The sequence below is a fragment of the Ursus arctos genome, chromosome X, assembly GCF_023065955.2.
Source record: "Ursus arctos isolate Adak ecotype North America chromosome X, UrsArc2.0, whole genome shotgun sequence".
Taxonomy (NCBI): domain Eukaryota; kingdom Metazoa; phylum Chordata; class Mammalia; order Carnivora; family Ursidae; genus Ursus; species Ursus arctos.
In genome coordinates, this window is record NC_079873.1 from 11,753,598 (window position 1) to 11,772,936 (window position 19,339).

At 46.5% G+C, this 19,339-nt stretch overlaps 1 protein-coding gene and 1 pseudogene across 4 annotated transcripts in view; both read left to right on the forward strand.

Moving 5' to 3' along the window:
• The first annotated feature begins 3,493 nt into the window (after positions 1–3,493).
• On the forward strand, positions 3,494–3,570 carry LOC113240821 (U4 spliceosomal RNA; annotated as a pseudogene).
• Positions 3,571–7,229: 3,659 nt separating this feature from the next.
• BMX (BMX non-receptor tyrosine kinase) overlaps positions 7,230–19,339 on the forward strand; it is a 48,771-nt gene continuing 36,661 nt past the window's right edge. For 3 of the 4 annotated variants that reach the window (XM_026478083.4, XM_026478085.4, XM_057310234.1), the window contains exons 1-4: positions 7,255–7,400; positions 13,100–13,246; positions 14,284–14,388; positions 16,033–16,114. In XM_026478083.4, coding sequence (XP_026333868.1) covers positions 7,398–7,400; positions 13,100–13,246; positions 14,284–14,388; positions 16,033–16,114 — 337 coding nt within the window. In that variant the 5' untranslated portion in view covers positions 7,255–7,397. Of the gene's footprint in view, positions 7,401–13,099; positions 13,247–14,283; positions 14,389–16,032; positions 16,115–19,339 lie in introns of all 4 variants that reach the window. The other variant, XM_057310233.1, reaches the window with a different exon arrangement.

Genomic DNA, 19,339 nt, shown 5'->3' on the forward strand with positions numbered 1-19,339 from the left:
TTTAGTAAATGCTTCTGCATTTGCTACCAAAAATGTCAACATTTAGCCAAATGCCTGGGCCTGAAACTCAAGCTATCCCCGTCACTCTTCCACCTTGAAATCCTGTGGATTCCACGCCTAATGCCTCTTAAACACGAAGGCCACCGGCGGTCATCTTAGCTGATAGCCACGCCCATCTTCCTGCCTTCGGGCTTGCCGCTGGCCAATCTGCTCTCCCCATCCCCGGAAAATGGTATAACTGTCCCAAAACCTCAGGGCCCTCAAGAGAAGGTCTCTTGATGTCTCTAATCTGGCCTCACCCTCAACATGCTGACACTTGCTGCAGGACACACGCACACACACAGGGGCACTCCACTCTCTCTTTCCACCAGGCTGACTTCTTTTAGGCTTCTGGAATGTGCATTCTCCCACTTGTTAGCCTGCTGTGCCTCTCTGCCTGTGACTTTCTCTCTCCTTGATCTGGCTTATCCCCATACGTCTTTCAGCTCAGTTTCCATGTCGCTCCTGCTGGGAAGCCTTCCCCTCAAATCTGGGTGAGACGTTCAACATGGCCATCATTGTGAGACAGAGAGGCTGAAGGGGCTCCACGGGAAAAAACTGCCTTTTTCCTCCTTTGCCTGCTTCTGTTCTTGCTAGGACCTGCACCCCTGCCTTATGTCCTCCTTGTAAAGGTCAAGGAGTCAACGATTTCTTTGGAGACTTCCAGTGCAGTAGAAAACACCTATGGAGTGACCGGGTGGGTCATCGTGAACTTTTTCCAAGACCACTGACTCCAGACGCCTTGACGCCAAGACCCCAGGCCCCAGGCCCCAGGGCATAAGTGGCTTATGGAAGACACCTGACCACTCGTGCTTGTTCTGACCAGTTCCTGGATGCCCTAGAGGACGCGGACACCAGACCATCGTCTTCAATAAAAACCCCAGACCCTGAGCAAAGACGAGACTCGCTCTCCTTCCTTTCTGAGTCTCCCAGCCACCCGGTTTGCATGTGCCCTCCCTCTCGCTCTTCAATAAACTCTGCTCTCCCTTCCTCTCGGCTCGCGGTGGATTCCGATCCTGCACACAGCCAGGGACCCTCTTGGCTGGTCCTGCGGGACCCCCACTGGGTCCTCGGACCCAGGGGAGCCTGTAACAATCACAACCACCCACTGTTGATCAGACTCATTGTTTATCATCTTGCGGAAGCTTCTCTTTTCCTCTGATGGCTGCAATAGTGTGGTCCCATCAGACGTGTCATCTGCAATGTGACTTTGACACTCCCTCCACCGGAAGCGGCGTTTACCTCTCTTCCTCCTGAGTCTAGGCAGGGCTTGTGGTTGCTTTGACCAATGCGATACAGTGCAAGCAACACGGTGCTAGTTCTGGGCGTGGCTCTGAGACGGCCTGGTGGCTTCTGCTTCCTGCTCCGGGGCGCAGCTGCCCTGTGAGGGGAGCCGTGGCTCTGAGGCCGCCTTTCTGGGAAAAGCCGTGCCGCGTGGATAGGACAGCAGCACCCCACCGCGTCCCTCCCCACTTCCAGACCCGCAGAACCGTGAGCCAATGAAAGCGGTTGTTTTAAGAGCCACTCCGTTTCCAGGTCATTTGTTTCGTGATAATAGACAACTGGAAAACAATACTTTTTGTGCAAGAGGAGACGAGGTGGGTTTTCAAAGCTCCTGGGCTAAAGGAACAGTCTTACGAATATTTACCCTTTTAGAAAGTGGATGTGTCCCTTTCAACGTTATTACCAAGGTGACCAGCCATCCAGCAAGATAAACAATTATTAAACTTGACTCGAGAAAGGAAGAGTCGCATGGCACGGGCCACAGCAGTGACCTCTGGAGTTCAGGCGTCCTGAAAGGCTCCTCTGGTACAAGGAGAGCTTTGCGTTACAAGGAAGCAGACGAGAGCGGCTTCACTGTACATGGTTACCCGCTTCTCTAGTAGATTCGCAATACTCTCAGGGATGCTTTCCGTTTCCCACCTTTTCAAGGTTTCCCCTGGGCCTCAGAACACCCTCCACCTCCGAAACTGTCCCAGGAGTGAGAGCTGCCCTTTCGTCTGGTCTGAGAGGCCAGTCATGGGTGCAAACTAAGTCCGAGGGCCTGCCTGGTCAGGGCAAGGCAGGGAGCTCTCTTTGCAGACCGGGTGGAGGAAGAGAACAGGGCTGAAAAGCTAGAAGGCCTAAACCAAGGACAAAGCAAGGTCAGAGAGGGGCAAATGTTTACAGATGGAATATGGGGCACGCATGGAACGTTTCACTAGCGGGGCCCACTTTGCAGATGAGAAGCATGACCGTGTACGTGCAACTGGGCGCACTTTTCACATTGTCACCTGTCATCCAGATGGAGATGTCCAACAGGCCGCTGGATATCCGAGCGAACAGCTGCATCATCAACGGCCCTCGGGCTCCTGGAAAGCATCTGGAAAATTGTGTGCCAACATGACAACGAAGAAAGCCTTCCCTAAACGATTCTAAATAACACCATTACAATCTTTAAAGACACTCACATTGTCGACATATTTTATGTGAGCTTTTTTCTCAAACATTTTATTTTCCTCTTTCGTCTGACTTATTGATTTCCTTCTGCAAGATATATTTTCTAGAAATACACACATGTCTTCCATATGTCCTCATGTCCGTTATTTTTTCTCCTTTTAGCACACAGCTCAAAAATGCTTTCTCACAGATTGGTCAGGTTTTGGTCATTTGCTCCCACTATCGCAGCTGTTCATGAAATGACAAAAGGCTTTGGAATATTCCAAATTAGGCATTCAGACTCACTGAACCCAGGAAATCAACTGGCTCCAAATCAGACACTGATTGTTTTGTAAACATTAGTTTATGAAGGTCATTAATGGGCTCCTGGTTGAGGACACCCAAATACATTGAGCAGCGATGAGTATCCGGGGCTCCCCCTTCCACCCTCGTGAAAGCGGTCTACACAGCCTGGGTCTGTTCTGTCACCCAGCCTTCTGACCCCGAAGCTACAAGCGATCCACCATTGCATGAAATGCAGAACTGTGTTCCTAGCTTTCCCGTGGGTTTTTGGCAGCGTTCCAGAAAAGAACAGCTTATGACCCTCTTTTTTGAGCCACAGAAATTTCCTAGAATTCACCACAAGCAAAATGTTCTTGGCCCTGAAAGGCTGATTCATCTCTGAACCAAGGAAGAGGAGAAATTTAGGTCAATGATTCCCTTGATACTAACCTCAGTTACCCTGATAACCGTTCTCAGTTTCCAGCTTTTATATGGCGGTGTCTTCTGGCTAAATGGAGACCGCTTTCAAGCTCACGGTATTGGAGTTCATAAAAGGCTAATTTGAATTAACCTCTCTATCTGGTTAATGTTATGGGTGCTGAAGTGTTCACGGGTGAGGTGGACCGATGTCTGCGACTTGCTCTGCACCAGAAAATAACAATGATAAGAACAGTAGTAGCAGAAGTAGACCAGTAAGGCAGATTCATGGAAGGAGAGAGAGACGGATACACAGATAAACAACAAAGCCAGGATAAGCTTTGCGCAGTGGCAGTATCGTAGCCAATGAGGTTTATCCGAGGCCCGATTATTGCTAATTGAAAACAAAGCCAGGATAGCAACATCTAACTGCAGAATCCAGAGGGCGGCGTGTACAGGTGCTCGCGGTTCAATTCTTTCAACTTCTCTGTATTTTGCAATCTCCCATGATAAACTTTGGGGAAAGATCGTTTGAATCAAAGTGGGAATCATGGCCGGAAAGTTTCCACAAACATACCTCCTTTGCCTACTTTCTTCACTTCCGACTCTGGCACGTGGTACGCAGTCCAATTCAGTGAATGTCTGTTGAATGGAGCTGTTGAACTTAATTCCAAGCTACCAGGTCACTTCCACAGCTGACAAGACTCTTCCAGAGCACGAGTTGGCAAATCTCTTCTGCGAAGGCCAGATAGTGAATATGTGAGACTTCGCAGGCATGAGGTGTCTGTTGCAACGGAGCTAAGCAGCCCGGCACAATGCATAGAACGGTCGTGGCTGTGTTCCCATAAATTTGACTTACAAAAACAGGTGGTGGTCACAGTCTGCCAACCCCATCGTAGCCCCCAAATCCTTACCTTTCACTAAAAAATGAGAGTAAAATTGACAGCATGCCAACAGGCTCTGCAAAGATTTCATACGTATCAGGAAAGGTGCTAACAAAAAGAAACAACAAACTTCTTCATGTCCACCTCTGCCCCCCACTTACCCATCTCCTCTCATAAGGACCAAGTCTAACTGTTCCACCATTGAGCATGAGGTCTAATAGGCAAGCATTTTTAGGAGAGGCAGATACATTAATGTTCCGTCCCAATAAGCATAAACTATTCACATCCGATCCCAACCTCCAAGTAGATCATTTTAGCACCAGGGTAATAAATACAGGAGGTGATAGAGGGACACCCCCAGGGAAGAGATGCCCATGGAAAAAAGCTCAGGCCGTAGAGAGATGCTATTGGAGCCCTTGGGGCTTATTCTTTAGTAAGTGGAGACAGACATTAAAGGTAATAAATAAATAAATTGAGCAGCAAGTTTTAAGGTGTTGAGCGCTTTGGACAAAGACAAAGTAGAGCAGAGTAAGGGAGATTGGCAGTGCTGGTGGAGTGAAGTTGTAATATGAAACAAGGTGGTCCAGGCTCATTAGGAAGATGCCATTTGAAGCAGAGCCCAGAGATGAGCCAATGAACCAGGCAGATGTCTGTGACAGTTTGTCAAGCATAGGAAACCACCAATGCAATGGCCCTGGGGCAGATAGTGCTCAGAACATTGTAGGAGGAGCAAGGAGGCCAGCTTTCGGAGTGGCAATGTGAGGTAGAGGAATCACGAGATGATGTTAGAGACAGGACTGGTGGACCAGAAGAGGGGAAACCAAGGGAGAGTTCAGACTGGAGGAGTGGCAGGATTTGAGTTATATTGGAAAGAATCACTCTGGCTAGCCAGGGGAGAACAGACCTCCAGGAGCAAGACCAGAAGCAGGGACTGCAGTCACGAGGCAAGGGCAACATTGCAGGTGAGGGATGGTGGTGACTTAGACCAGCAAGTAGAAGAAGAGGTGGTGAAAAGTGGCCACGTTTGGGATATATTCTGAAGAGAGAGCTAACCATATTGTGTGAAGGCTCGGACGCTGGGTGCGAAGGAAGGGCAAAAGTCAAGGGTGATTCCACACTCTTTGGCCTGAGCGGCTGGAAGTATTGTGTTGCTGTTATCTGAGAGGGGACGCCTATGGAGAAGATAGTGTGGGGGGGTTAGTCGGGAGGTCAGCACTGGGCATGGTAAGTTAGACATGTTCATTAGACTTTCCAAGTAGAGATGGACAAGGTGACAGTCGAATAAAAGTCTGGAATTCAGGGGAGAGGAGCTGGCTGAAATTTGGAATCATAAGCATATAGATGGTGTTTTAAAGCCTTGAGTCAAACGCATCTTTTGCAGTGAGAAAAAATAAAGGTCAGCCAGAAGCCAGAAGCTCTCTCGTGCTCTCTCTCTTTCTCTCACACACAAAACAGATCCTATCAGGGTCTTTCTTATGCTAAAGACAAGCACTACGACTCCCAAGCGGACAAGCTTGCTTTGCTTACATCATGAAGTCAAATTATCTCCTGCATCCCGGTGGAAGCTTGTTGCCTGCCAAAAGGTTTGTGTGAACAAGCTTTAGAACACGTTCCTAGGGGTCTCACCGGGCACAGGTGACAATGCAGCCTAGAATCTGAACAAATTAAAGCATGTAATCGACATAGCAGGTAGCCACAACAAGTTAGAATGAAACCGAAGACGTGGAAAATACAGAGCCAAAGAAAGGTTCGGGAGAAGTGGCAGAGGAAGTGAATGAATAGAGTAAGTCAATAAATCTGTGACATTTGACTCAGAGGAAACCACTCCTCCCAGCTGCCCTTGAGGGTTTCAAGGCCCAAGAAGGGATGGGAATCCAGGTGTTTCCAGGGTTCTACCGCTTCCTCCTCCCCCTCCCCAAAATGTACTCTTTATTCTAGAATTGATCTTCTGCCACGCTACCGCGTTTCAACAGTGGAGTAAGTACAAATCGCCGTGTGGCAAAGGAAGTTAATTAGCAGAGTGCGGAATTCATTTATTTGGCCAAGTGGCTGTGCCATGGGTACCCTGCCTCACCCTGAGTTTCTTGAATGCTTGCCTACTTTATTCCCAGAGATCGAAGAGCGATTTGGGATCCCTCAGCGGCCCACTTGCTCTCAGGGTGTAAGCTCCCCTCTCGGGAATTCTTCTGAAGGACTCTTTGCCCCTTCCCAAATTCCAGTTTCAAGCAGAAATATTGACAATACCTGCCTAAGCTATTTTTCACACACTCCACTGTAATTAAACCTTTCCTTGGGGTTCCGCCTCCAAGGCCCCTGAAGAAGTGGGCTGTCCCCGTTCTGTTGACTGCTGTCTCCGGCCCCTAACAGAATGCTTAGCACGTGGTAGGTTCTCAAGAAGACTTGACTGAATGACGAGAAAAGAGGAGCGATGCTAATCCTGTGAAAGTCGGTAGCTTCGCTCTCCTCTGCCAACCCAAGATTTCTTCACACCACAGGTGTTTCCAAATAAGTGAAAGTAGCCGAGCACGATGAGTTAATACGGTGTGTCGCTGCGTGCCGAAAGGATGGTCGAGCTTTTCGGCTGTGGGTAGCAGAGCCTCAAAGACTTCATTAGGTTCATCACATATGACCAGTCCGCGTGCACCAGAGAAGAGGGTGGCATGAGGAAAGCCAAAAGTCTCGATGCTGTCATAACGATGTCGAGCGACAATCACACTTTTTCATGGCGACCTTGATGCCTGCTCCATGAGCCAAACCGATCTCTTTTCCACTTTGGGATTTCTTAATAATTCAAGGTGCGGAAATGTGCTCCTTTTCAGTCACATTAACCGTCCTCTGTCACATTTCCTGCAGCGTCCCTTTGTCCAGTGTTGAGTCGAAGTTTCATTGCTTATTCTCTGTGCTCTTTGGCGTTACCTCATGGTTTCCTGATTCGTGAGAGAAGTCAGCGTCAGAAGTGGGGTTTGGCCAAGATATTTTCTTGTCCTTTCCAGCACAGAGCTCTATAAACAAAGGCAGGGTTATCACATGTACCCGAGGGCTGTCTGGGAAAAGCAGGAGCTGTGGTTATCAAAATTGGAACCTTTATGAAATATGCTTTTGTCTCCGTTTTTGTTGCATTCAATCAGATCAACAAGTGTTGGCTAAGTGTTGAGCGTGGTTTCCTGTGGGATTGTGAAAGGCCCTTGCAGGACAATAAACGTTTTGGGGGCACTGAGTAATGTAGCCATTTCTGACCCAGCAGCCGGGAAAATGTGAGCCAGTTTGCTGCTGCTGGAAGGAGGGCAGCTGGGGCTTGGGTTCTGGAAGAGATTAACTGCACCGCGGGGGACCCGGGCTGCGGCGGATCGAGCCAAAATGGTGCGTTGCGGTGGCAGGTGGCCACACGATGTCATATCCTACAGGCAAATAGGTTCAGAATAATGAATATGTAATTGCTGGGGCTCCTCCGGGGACTTTGGATGAGACCATGTAATTTGGAGACCTGCTACGGTTTTACTGTCAATTCCTCCCCCCCCCCCCCCCGCCCCGGCTCAAAAATCTCATTCAGGGAAGCTGTCGGGCTGTGTGGGTATCGCTGTGAGCTCCAGCGAGCTCTGTGTGTTGCCTCTGCTGCTTTTCTCTGTGCTCTTCTGCATATTCCGTGACTTTGCATATTGGCTTCCTAACTGCTTCCCAAAAGACAGAGAAATGTTACTCTTACGCTCTTTTATTTATCTGCGTTTTTATGGCATTACTTTAACTACAGATATTTGTTCTCAGGTTCCTGAAGGCTCCAACGTCTGGGGTTGGGGGGCGGATTTTAGATGCAGATGGAAAGATGGGGGAGGTGAACCTTTCAGTAACAGCCACAGCCAGGTAATGCTGGGCATTCTGGCGGACCAGGATGGTTTCACTGGAGTTAAGAAGTGGCGCGGGTGTGTTGTGGTCGAGGTCAGGGCTTTCCAAATGCGCATGAGCACATGAGGCACCTGGGGGGTCTCGCTAAAATGCAGGCTGTGATGCCGCAGGTCTGGCTGGGGACTGGGCGTCTGCGTTTCTCACGAGCTCCCGGGCTACGCTGACACCGCCAGTCCGTGCACCACCCCTGCCGTGCCATCCACGTATTGATTTGTAAGAAACCCAGCGGCACAAACACACAGTCAGTAAGGGGCTGGCTCACCCTGAATCTAACACAAGCCGTCCCGGGATTGAAAGCTTGTAACAGACGTACAGGGTGGGTGCTCGCCGACAAGAGAACGCGCAGGGTGTCTTCCTGCCTCCCGTGCTGTCCCATCCCCAGGACCTGAGGAAGAGGGATGAGGACTGAAATGTTATCATCGAGGGTCATTTCATTCTCTTCAGGTTTTAACCTTTCCTACGGTCTTTTTTTTTTTTTTAACTTTACCTAGGGAGTGATGGGGGAAGGGGTACAGAATTTGGGAGTATCTGCCAGCGGGCTAGGCATCACACTGCCATTTTCTCTTGACTCCTCCTAGCCCTTCGAGATCGTTACTGTCTCACTCCCTTTACAGATGGGGAAGCTGGGCTTTAGCAGGGTTAAGTAACATGCCAGGTTGCACAGAGACGGAGCAGGGATTTGACCTCGCAGCTGGGTGCTTCTGCCCACCCCAACCTGTATCACCTAAGCAGGGCTGTGTGTTACTAATTCAGCATAAGGTATTACGACATGGATTTATCACCTTTTGCTTTTTTCCTAACCAGCCCATAAGGCGACTGAATTAGGACATACCCCATAGGATGGGGGGGGCTGTTTAGCCTACCCCACGGAGTAAAGGAATACGTATTTTTAAGGTGCTTTAAATAGTGCCTGGCATAAAGCAAGCCCTCCTTAAATGTTAGTTCGGATTATTATTGCTACAATCACTCATATCCTTTAACGTCCAATTTTATGTCCTCCCTTCCATAATGTCTTTCTTGATTATCATAAGAAAAAGAAACAACTTCCCTCCCTCGGGCCTTTCAGGGCCAAGAGAACATGGGCTCTGCTCTAGCATTCCAGTTGTTTCTCCCCCCCCCCCTTTTCTCTTTCAGTCGTGGTTCCAGGCCCCATGGTGTGCCCAGAGCTTTGACATAAGCTTTCTCATTCGAGTCCGGTAAAATTGAGAGAGCTGTAACCGATCTTATCTTCCGGATCAGAAAACTGACGCTTAGTGCAGGGAAGGGGCTCAGTCAGGGTGACACAGCTCATCAATGACAGCCCTGTAACCTCCTCCCCGCCTTCTGAGTCCACCACGCTCCAACCACCTTGCACATTAATTAGGTATGAAACCTCTCTCTCAGGTCTGCTCCTTGTCACTCGGGCAGTGGAGGGCGGATCCTCGTTTGTGGAATTGCTCACTCGAGGTCCGGCACGCTGCAGGCTCAAAAAATCAAGTGTGCTAGACAGACCTGCAGAGTTGAACTCCTTACTCTCCTGACAACATTTCCTTATGCATGCTAAATACATAGCCATGGAGATTTCAAGTCACGTTAATTTAGCGTCCACCTTGTACATATGTTATGGGTTACGTGATGCTTGCTGGCTTCCTTGGGGAAAATGCCATATTGGTTTCTGCCAGTTGGTGTCTGGTTTTTTTGTTTTTTTGTTTTTTTGTTTTTTTTTGCTTTTGGTTTTTGTTGTTGCCTCCCCTGCACTATAATCTCTTTCTAGTTTCATGTGCTTATGGAAATAGGCAGCCTGGGTTATTTGGTAAGCAAATTGATGTGTCTGTTCCATGTAGGTGGTACCATGAGAGCCCAGCCAAATTCTGCCGGCTCTTCTATGGAAATTGATTTCTGGCTAATACTAACTAGCTTTAGGATCTCATTTCATTTTAAAAGTGTTTTTTAACCTTCCCAACTGAATATACCTTAAATATGGTCAGGCAGAGCCGAATTCATTAGCCGCTGGGCAAGCATTTGAGTCAACAGTGGTACCTGAGCCTGTTGACTTATGGTCCTAATACAGGGAGGAAATAGTACCTTCCTAAAAATTAGTCATCACTGATTATCTCTTCCTATACCAAGGGAGACCATAGAAATGCCTTCGTTTTAGAATCTAGGCTAATGTAAGAGAAGAGAGAAGTACAAGGAAGGGATAGAAGCAAATAGAAGTAGAAAGGCAGGTCCCAACGTGAGCGGAAGTGAGGGACTGTCCTAGAAGAAACTGATCTCGATGAAACAAAAGCGTGAGTCATCAAAACTGTGTTCTTCAAGTTCGTTAGGAAGCTCCGAGGTCAGCTGAGGGAGTAGAACTTTGAAGGTCTCCAAAGACATGTGGCCCCAGGTGTGTGTTACATGAGAACAACAGATTACAGACCTATCCGCACAGAGTGTGAGCTCATGTTTGTGAAAATAGATACATGCACGTAAATGTTTGGAAAAATCTAGAGGTATGTTCACCAAAATGTTAACAGTTCTTTTTTTCTTTTGCTTGTTGGTAGTTCTTAATTTTATAGAACAAACATCACATCTGATTTTAGAAATGAAAGCCAAAAAATTCACAAAAGGCGGAGCTTTGGAATGAACAATTTTGTTGAAATTTGACAAATTATATTGCATCAGATGTAACAACATGAATAAAGCCCTGGACATGGACAAGAGAATGTGCTCAGGGACTTGGTACCTTCCTTTCTAGCCCATGTTCTTCCTCCTTCAATATACAGAAGCAACCTTGTGAATTTCATTTGTCAATGGTTTCTGTGACCCACCGTATTAATCTTTTAGATAAAATTCCCTCCCAAAAATCTTTAATGTAATGAATGTAAAAGTTCTATAAACAGAAAAGTGTATGTATGGTCGTGCAGGACTGGGAAAGTCTGCTTCCTACTTGGGACGTTGGGTTTTGCATTTTTAAAGCAGTGCTTTTAATGTTACAAGTTCATTCAGTATCTGAAAAAGTTTTGAAAAGTAAACGTTCTTTTCTTTTTCTTTTGAAAAGTAAAAACTTTATATTCACCTAGCATTCCGCTTTGAGGAGTCACGTTCTAGCTGTGGGTATAAAAGACGTTTGACAAAAGTTTTCAGTTTTCTTTGTTAGTAAAATTTCAGAACGCAGGAATGTAAAAGGCAAAAGTGCCTTAAAACAATGCCCAGTGTGGCATGGCTCCCCAAAAGGGGACTATACCTCCAAAAAAACTAGACCCTCCACAGTTTCTGTAAGTCTTCAAGGGAATTCTCTTCCGGCCATAGACTTTGGGTGTAGAAAAATCATCTTTTCTAGAAAGGCTGGGTTTACTGCCCCAACCTCTGCCCCATCTTTGAGTCCGGGAGCCAAGAAACCAGTGACCATGGCGAATAGCACCAACTGTGCTCAAAAGAAACCCTTTCTGGGGCGCCTGGGTGGCACAGCGGTGAAGCGTCTGCCTTCGGCTCAGGGCATGATCCCAGCGTTGTGGGATTGAGCCCCACATCAGGCTCCTCCACTATGAGCCTGCTTCTTTCTCTCCCACTCCCCCTGCTTGTGTTCCCTCTCTCGCTGGCTGTCTCTATCTCTGTCGAGTAAATAAATAAAAAATCTTTTAAAAAAAAAAAAAAGAAAAAAGAAACCCTTTCTACTTTCCCAAAGGAATTACACTTTTTCCCCCCAGATAAAACAATATTCAAAATGAAAAGTGACCGATGGATAAGATTTGTAATGGATAATATTTCCATTCCTTCTGTCTCTAAAACAAACGATGCCCTCGGAGAACATTCGAGGGATTAATAAATAGCCACTTCATCTGTATAAATAACGAACATAGGCTGATTTTCTTGATTCCCGTTTCTAGAGTGGTGTGGTCTATGTCAGGAGGGAAGCTGGCTGGACCTGACCGTGGTTTATTCGATGTGTCTCCCTTCCCTCCCACTCCCTGCCACAGTGGGCCCATCATGCTCAGGGCCAGTGAGAAGTGGCCTTTAGTGATTGGACAGGTTCACTCGGCAGCCCCTCTCCATCCACACAGAGCAATGCCTCTGTGGCTGCTTCCTGATGGAGAGTGGTAAATAGGATGCAAATATCTTCTTTGTAATGCATGACCCTGGCACAGCCAGAGGGAATAGGAGTGCCTCCGAGCAGTAACATTTTGCTTAGAGCTTGAGAGTTGAAGGACCCACAAGCAGGCTGATCGAATGCAAGGTGAGTAAAGTTAATGACATTCAGATTATCAGTAAACAAAGAAAGATAGAAATTATTGAACATCTGACTGCTAGTACTCATGGGATTTCACAAAAACAAAGAAGAACATAAGAAAGTTTATCTCTTGTGGCCTACTGCTTAACATTGCTTTTTTTTCTTTTAACATTACTTTTCATTACCAGACTTGATATCGGAGGGAGGGTTGAAGCAACAGTCTTAGTAGAACCAGAAAATTAATGGATTTATTTTCTAGAAATACCTTAAGCTTTAATGTTTTCTATGGCTTTGGAAGGAAAAGCGAGTGTTTGTCTGTAAGGTACCAACTTTGTTCAGATCTCTTAGACTGATTTTGATAGCATTTTTAAATGTCTTGTTCTCAGAAATATTGCAAAGTAGACCCCTCTCCTGTATGTTAAAGATCTGATCACGATCGGGAACTGTGGGTGTCATTTACAATGATATCAGAGTCTCCCAGTGGTCCGGACGATTTGGTCAAACAGCCAGCCACAGTCATGGAGAGAAATGTGTTGATCAGTCAGTTCAGAGATGGTGAGCTGTCTGGAGTTCAAATATTTCAAAGTTGGATCATAGCCAATTTGATTCAACAAATGCCTGCAGAATGCTTAAAGAATAAGGAGAATTTTGATAGGGTGGCCTGGAGGGTAGTGCAAAGATGGTGAATTTATGATCCCGAGTGGGAGGCAAGTACAATACATACACTGTTATAAACAAATCAACATATTTATACAAGTCAGGGCCAAGGCAGTAGGATTGAAGTGCAGGTGTGTTTTGAAGAGTCTGCTTAGTTAAAATTTCTTCTCTAACCCTAAACCTAATTTTTAAAAATTATATTATTTACATTATCCCTGCATGGGAAACAGTTGACTAAAAACGCTGAAGGCTAAAAGAGAATGTAGCTAGGTGCGGCTGACACTCATTTTCATTGTTTTATTTTATATAGGACGACAATATGGACACAAAGTCCATTCTAGAAGAACTCCTTCTCAAAAGGTCACAGCAAAAAAAGAAAATGTCGCCAAGTAATTACAAAGAGAGGCTTTTTGTTTTAACCAAAACGAATCTCTCCTACTACGAATATGACAAAATGGTGAGACCCTGCTTCTTCCATTGTTTTTGTACTATTTATTTTTCTTGAATCTCCACAAAGTGCTTAATTATAATGACATAACGTCAGGTTTCTTAGCTCAGGCAGTCAAGAGAACTCGCCTTCACTTTACCACATTGTCTTTTCTTAACAAAGGTACGATGAATTCAAGATAAAGGGTTTTAAAACACTGGCTAACTTTACTAAGGCTAATTGGAACTTTAGAACACTGGTCTTTGACAGAGGGTGATTTGCCCCCAGGGGCCATTTGTGGTTATCAGAATTTGGGGAGGGGTCTGGGGGGCTACTGGCATCTAGCGGGTGGAAGGCAGAGATGTTGTTAAACACCCTATAATGTACAGAACAGCCCCCATCCCGAAGAATTCTCTGGCCCCAAATAGTGCTGAATATAAGAAACTCCGCCTTAACACTGTGCTGGAAATCAGACTAATTCTATTCAGCTGAGAAGTCTAGCAGAGCAGAAATCCTAAAATACTGTCCTAAAATGGAAATAAAATTAAGAAGCTCTCTGGGGGTGGGGGTGGGGGTGGGGTGCCCAGGTGGCTCAGTCAGTTCAGCCTCTGACTCTCAATTTCGGCTTGGGTGGTGATCTCAGGCTTGTGCGATCGAGCCCCACATTCAGCTCTGTGCGGGGCGTGGACCCTGCTTGGGATTCTCTTTCTCGTTCTTTCTGCCCTACCCCACCCCCACAAAAAAATTTTAAAGATGCTTACTGGAGTTAAATCTTGATTTTCCATAGATTAAGCGCATGACAGGTGATGGAAATATGTTTCAGAATATTAAACAAAATTAAATGCTGCTTCTAGACTTGCTTTCGGAGGAGTATACGAGTTTGTGCCCACAGTCGGAAATATATTCTGTTGCCACTGGATCTTGACTATGATGGAATAATTGGAAGAATTCTCACATACCCATCCCATCTCTCAATCTCCCTCCTAGGATAACCTTCACTTTATGCTTTTCTTTGTGTCCCATTGTGTATCGCATGAGGCATCTTATATTTATGGTTTTTAATTCAGAAAAGAGGCAGCAGAAAAGGATCAATTGAGATTAAGAAAATCAGATGTGTGGAGAAAGTGAATCTTGAGGAGCAGACCCCTGTGGAGAGACAGTACCCGTTTCAGGTAAGCGGAGGGACAACATTCTACTGGATGGATGGCTTTTCTTTGAATATTTTCTTTTTCTTTTTTTTTAAAGATTTTATTTATTTATTTAACAGAGAGAGACAGCCAGCGAGAGAGGGAACACAAGCAGGGGGAGTGGGAGAGGAAGAAACAGGCTCATAGCGGAAGAGCCTGATGTGGGGCTCGATCCCATAACGCTGGGATCACGCCCTGAGCCGAAGGCAGACGCTTTAACCACTGTGCCACCCAGGTGCCCCTCTTTGAATATTTTCTATTACAAACTCCATATATTGGCAATAACGAAAGATGTTGCAAAATGACGAAGAAAATGACAAGGCTTGGAACATCCCCAGGTGGGAGTCGGGCATTTTGTTGAAATTCGACCTACCAATCTGCTTTCCCCAGAGGGAGAGAAAGAAAGAAGAGCAAGTAAGCCACAGTGGCCTGACTTGCCTTGGGGCCTGACAGTCTCTCTCATCAAAGGTTGCTGCGCATTTCCAAGGGGCTGCAAGGTACTAGGCACACTAGAAGGAGTCAGATGCCATCCTCGTCCCCAAGGCATTTACAGGTCATTATAATGCAGTGAGGGTGAGTGTTAAGACCAAGGTCTACAGAGGAGCCCTGGTGTCCCAGGAAGCAGAAGCTTCCTTCCTCTCCAACTGGAAGAAACCAGGGGCGTTTCTTGGAAGATGCTTCAAATTCCTATCACAGAAGCACGGGAGCTCAAAAGAGCACAGGCTTCGGAGACACACGGAGCTCCTAACCCCACAGCTTGTGCTGGCGTTACCATAGGCAATGCACTCAACCCTCCCTCCGAGTTTGTTTCTTCATTCTTTAAGCGGGCATAGCCATACGTATTTCAAGGAGCTGAAACAGGATTAAGATCTTAAGGTGTCTAGGAAAGAGCCCAGAAACTAGTCGGTATTTAATAAAGGGTCTGTATCACTTACCCACAAAAACTGAATAAACTAGAGAAGGATCTGGGGACGACATTATAATGTTCTGACATTTAAATAAGCATCTTAAAGAAGAGATAATGATTTCTGCTGGGGATTCCTTGGGGAGGGACATGACCCAAGGGAATGAAGTAAGAGGGAGACCTATTTTTACTCAATATAAGCATGAACAATATAATGATCAGAATATATGGAAATTGCCAAGGATGGCTTAGCAAAAGTAAAGGACATTTCATCCTTTTTTTAAAGATATTTTTTTAAAGATATTTTTAAGGATAGAGCAGGTAAACATTTTCCAAATCCATTTTCCACCAAATTTCCAAACATTTCCAGAGTCATGCACTGAGCCGGTGGATGGACCAGAACATTCCTAAGACACCTGTGATATCTAACATTTTAGACTTTTCTAATTCTCCATGGTCCAGGGCACCCATGCTGAGACCTCAATGTTCACCGTCATCAGACACATCATCGTTGTGACTTTCCCAAGTGTAGAAGTGTCTGGGATAAAACAGATTGAGGGGTGGAGGAAAAAAATAACCAGATTTTTTTCTATCTAATTCTAGAGCTAATGCATATTTTATAAGCAAACTCAACTTTCCTTGGGGATACCAAGAAATTTGCAGTTGCATCGGAATGAACCATAGGTGCAATTACATCTAAATGCACCCAATCTTTTCCTTTCCAGATTGTCTATAAAGATGGGCTTCTCTATGTCTACGCATCAAACGAAGAGAGCCGAAGTCAGTGGCTGAAAGCATTACAAAAAGGTAATTTTAAAAAGTCATAAAAGGGAGTCCCTCCATGGAGTTCTGTTGAGGCTTGGTGGAGGAGAGATATGGCAGTAAAAGGACCCACGGCCAAGAGAGAATCTGCTGATTTTCCTACGAACCTCAGAGAATGCACCACACTCATTGTCCTTTTGCATTCTCATTGTTCCACGGAGCGGAGCGAGCCTGCGGCTCGGATGCCCTTTCCTGCCCTGCACAGAGATGGCTATTGTGCTTCCCCGGCAGGCAGCCTGGAGGAAGCCGGACCACCTGCTCCCCACCCACTGCGCTTCCCTTTCCCAGGCCAAAGTCTGCTGTTCTCATCCTCCCGGGGCTGTGTCAAAGCCTGTGGCTACCGTACTTTGGCTGTTTACAGAAAGTTCTATCAAAGTGCTACGGACTTATCATCCGCCAACTACTGTGTCAAGTACTTCATAAAACATTTCCTTAAGTAGTCTTCTTGACAACTCCATGCAAAAGGTAATAGGATTCTCCCTTTTCCAGATAAGTGAAGTTAAAGAGACATGGCCAGTGTCAGTACCTAATAATGGAGAACTCATAATTCGACTACCCCAACCTGCCTTTTTAACCAGTACGGTATAGATGCTAGGCAAAACTGGGGATTTAATGGAGCTTTTGCTCAGAGATTCTCAGGCTACCCTGGTGACAGGCTGTGGTAGAAGAGAGAATAGTGTTGGTAACCTGGCGCTATCATGTTTCTCCCGGCAGTATTCTTATTTGAAAGGTAGGTGATGGTGTGAGGACAGTATGTAACTCGAATGAATGACTCTAGTGGTGGAATTTCAGAAATTAAGCCCCCAGACCAGGTGAGGTTTTATTTTCTTTCATTTAAGTTTTAGTATAGGGTTCTTTCGCAGTATAGTTCAAACTATACCATGTTAGACAACCCCCTACTCCACTTTGGTGCAAATACATCCTTTTTTTTTCACACCTATGGCTTCATTTTTCCTCTGCATGAAAGGGTTTAGCAGCCTATCCTCTAGGATAGTCAAGTCCTCCGGTGACGGGAGAAGCCTCCCTCTCCCTGCTCCCAGCTTGTTGAAGTGAGAAGGGCATCCGTCTTAGAGACAGACAAATCTGCATCCAAACCCTGCTTTGTGCTATCACCTAATGAAACCATCTCACATCTCTGGATCTCAGTTTCCGAACGTATCAAATGGGAGATCACGTTGCTTTTTTCCTCGAGTAATCATGAACCACAAATGAATGACTCGCATATATATAAAGCAGCCCCCACACAAACGTGAGTCAGCGTGGTTAGAGCAGGGCCTTCAGGACGAGCCCTAGGATGCTGCTTCCCATTCAGTCTCCTCCAGGGGGACTTCCTGGGAGCAGTCGTATGTAGACACGTCCCGTGTGCAGCTAGGAGTCATGCCCTGGAGACCTTTGTGGCTCCTTCCGGAACTACGTAGGGCAGGCAGGTTGGGGTGGGCCCTGGAGGGCTCAGGTAAAGGCATATGGAGCATAAAGGAGAGCGGAGAGAGAGAAGCGAAGGTGATTCTCTCGGCCCCTCGTAAAACTTCAGAGAGACCCTATCGCTAGGGCTGCCATATGCACAGGCAACCGTGTGTGTCCGTTAATAGCACTTTGGGATGCAGGTAGAAAGACACCAAGCCGCTGTTGACACAGAGGCACGTCTGTTCCTCTCGCAGTTAACAAGTCCGGAGGCGAACGGTCCAGGGCTGCGGCAGCAGCTCGGCGAGCTCGGTAGGGACCCGGAGCAGACGTTTTACTGGCCAGAGCTGGGTCATGGCCATCTCTGTATGAAGGGAGGCTGGAAGACGGTCCCGGTGTTTCTAGCCTTTCTGCTGGTAAATAGCAAGAGAGGAGCTGGGTGAGATTGGCTGTGAGCTCGAAGGAAACAAGAGAGGGGGGCGGTATCCGCTGTCAGGCTGGCCAACCCACCCGCCGCCGCAGGAAAACAAAGTCGCCTCCTCCCTTGTCCTCTCCCGTATGAAGTCTTTTTGTCTGTTACTCGGCTCGGGCACTATCAGCTGAGGCGGCGTTGGAGACACGGCCTTTTCCGGATCGTACCCGACACCCAGCAGGTCTGGGCTGACCGAGTGGGGACTCGGGCGCGTCGGCCACCACGGTGCTGAGTTCAGCTGACCGGATGTGGCTAAAGCGTGTCCTTCTTTCCAAAAATGAGAACGGAAGGGGCTTCTACAGGGAAGCGGGCATCTGTGCGTCGGATTCTAGTAGAAAAAGCTTGGGGCTGAGTCTCAGATATGCTACGTACTAGAGGTTTGTGAACTGGTGCAAGCTAGACCACCTCTCCGCGCCTCAGTTTACCTAGCTCTGTAAGTGCATGAAGACAGTAACAGCTCCCCACGGGGCTGTTGAGTAGATTAAACGAGATGATATGTGTGAGGGGAAATATGTAAATTCCTATACACACGTTAATATGTACGGGTTCCTCTTATTGTCATTATTAAACGGTGGGAGTGTCGCAATGTGGACTTTTGGACTTGGTTGGAAAAAATAGTTACCCAGGAAACGAAATCCATGTAGTAGGAAATAACAGGAATCCTGCATGTGGGGAGCAGGAGCTCGGGGGGCAGGAAGGCAAGTCATGCACCCAAGGAATTGCAGTGACCATTTGGGACAAGTTTCTAGTCAGAAACTAGTATTTTATAATTTTAACTCCTTTTGCCTTTTGTGACTTCCATAATAATTTTCCTTTAGTTCTCATTAATATTTAGTAAAGGTTTTTTTTTAAACCAGTGCTTTCAGCTAAGCTGAGCTGAGCTAAACTGAACTTAAACACTTAAAGCCCACTGTCCATTGAACACGTGCTCTGAGCCAAACGCTGTGCTGGATGCTTTACATACATTATGATTGGATATGATCCAATGACCCAGCAAAGCAGTAATCATCTCCAAACACTTCCTTGAATCGGGGTTGGAAAGGAGGAACAGAACTCTCCTGGGATTAAAATAAGGAAGCCTTAAGATGAATATAAAATCAAGAAGAAAAGAGTTGAAGTCACATGTAGAATCAGCCCTCCCCACCTAGAGACTCTTCTTGAACTTTTCTCTACTAAACCTTGTAGGTTTCTCTGCTGTATTTTGAGAGAGGCGAATTTGGTGTAGAAACAGTATTCTACTCCAATATTAGAATTTCATTTCTTTGGGGGGCACCTGGGGGACGCGGTTAGTTGAATGTCTGACTCTCAGTTTCGGCTTGGGTCGTGTTCTCAGAGTC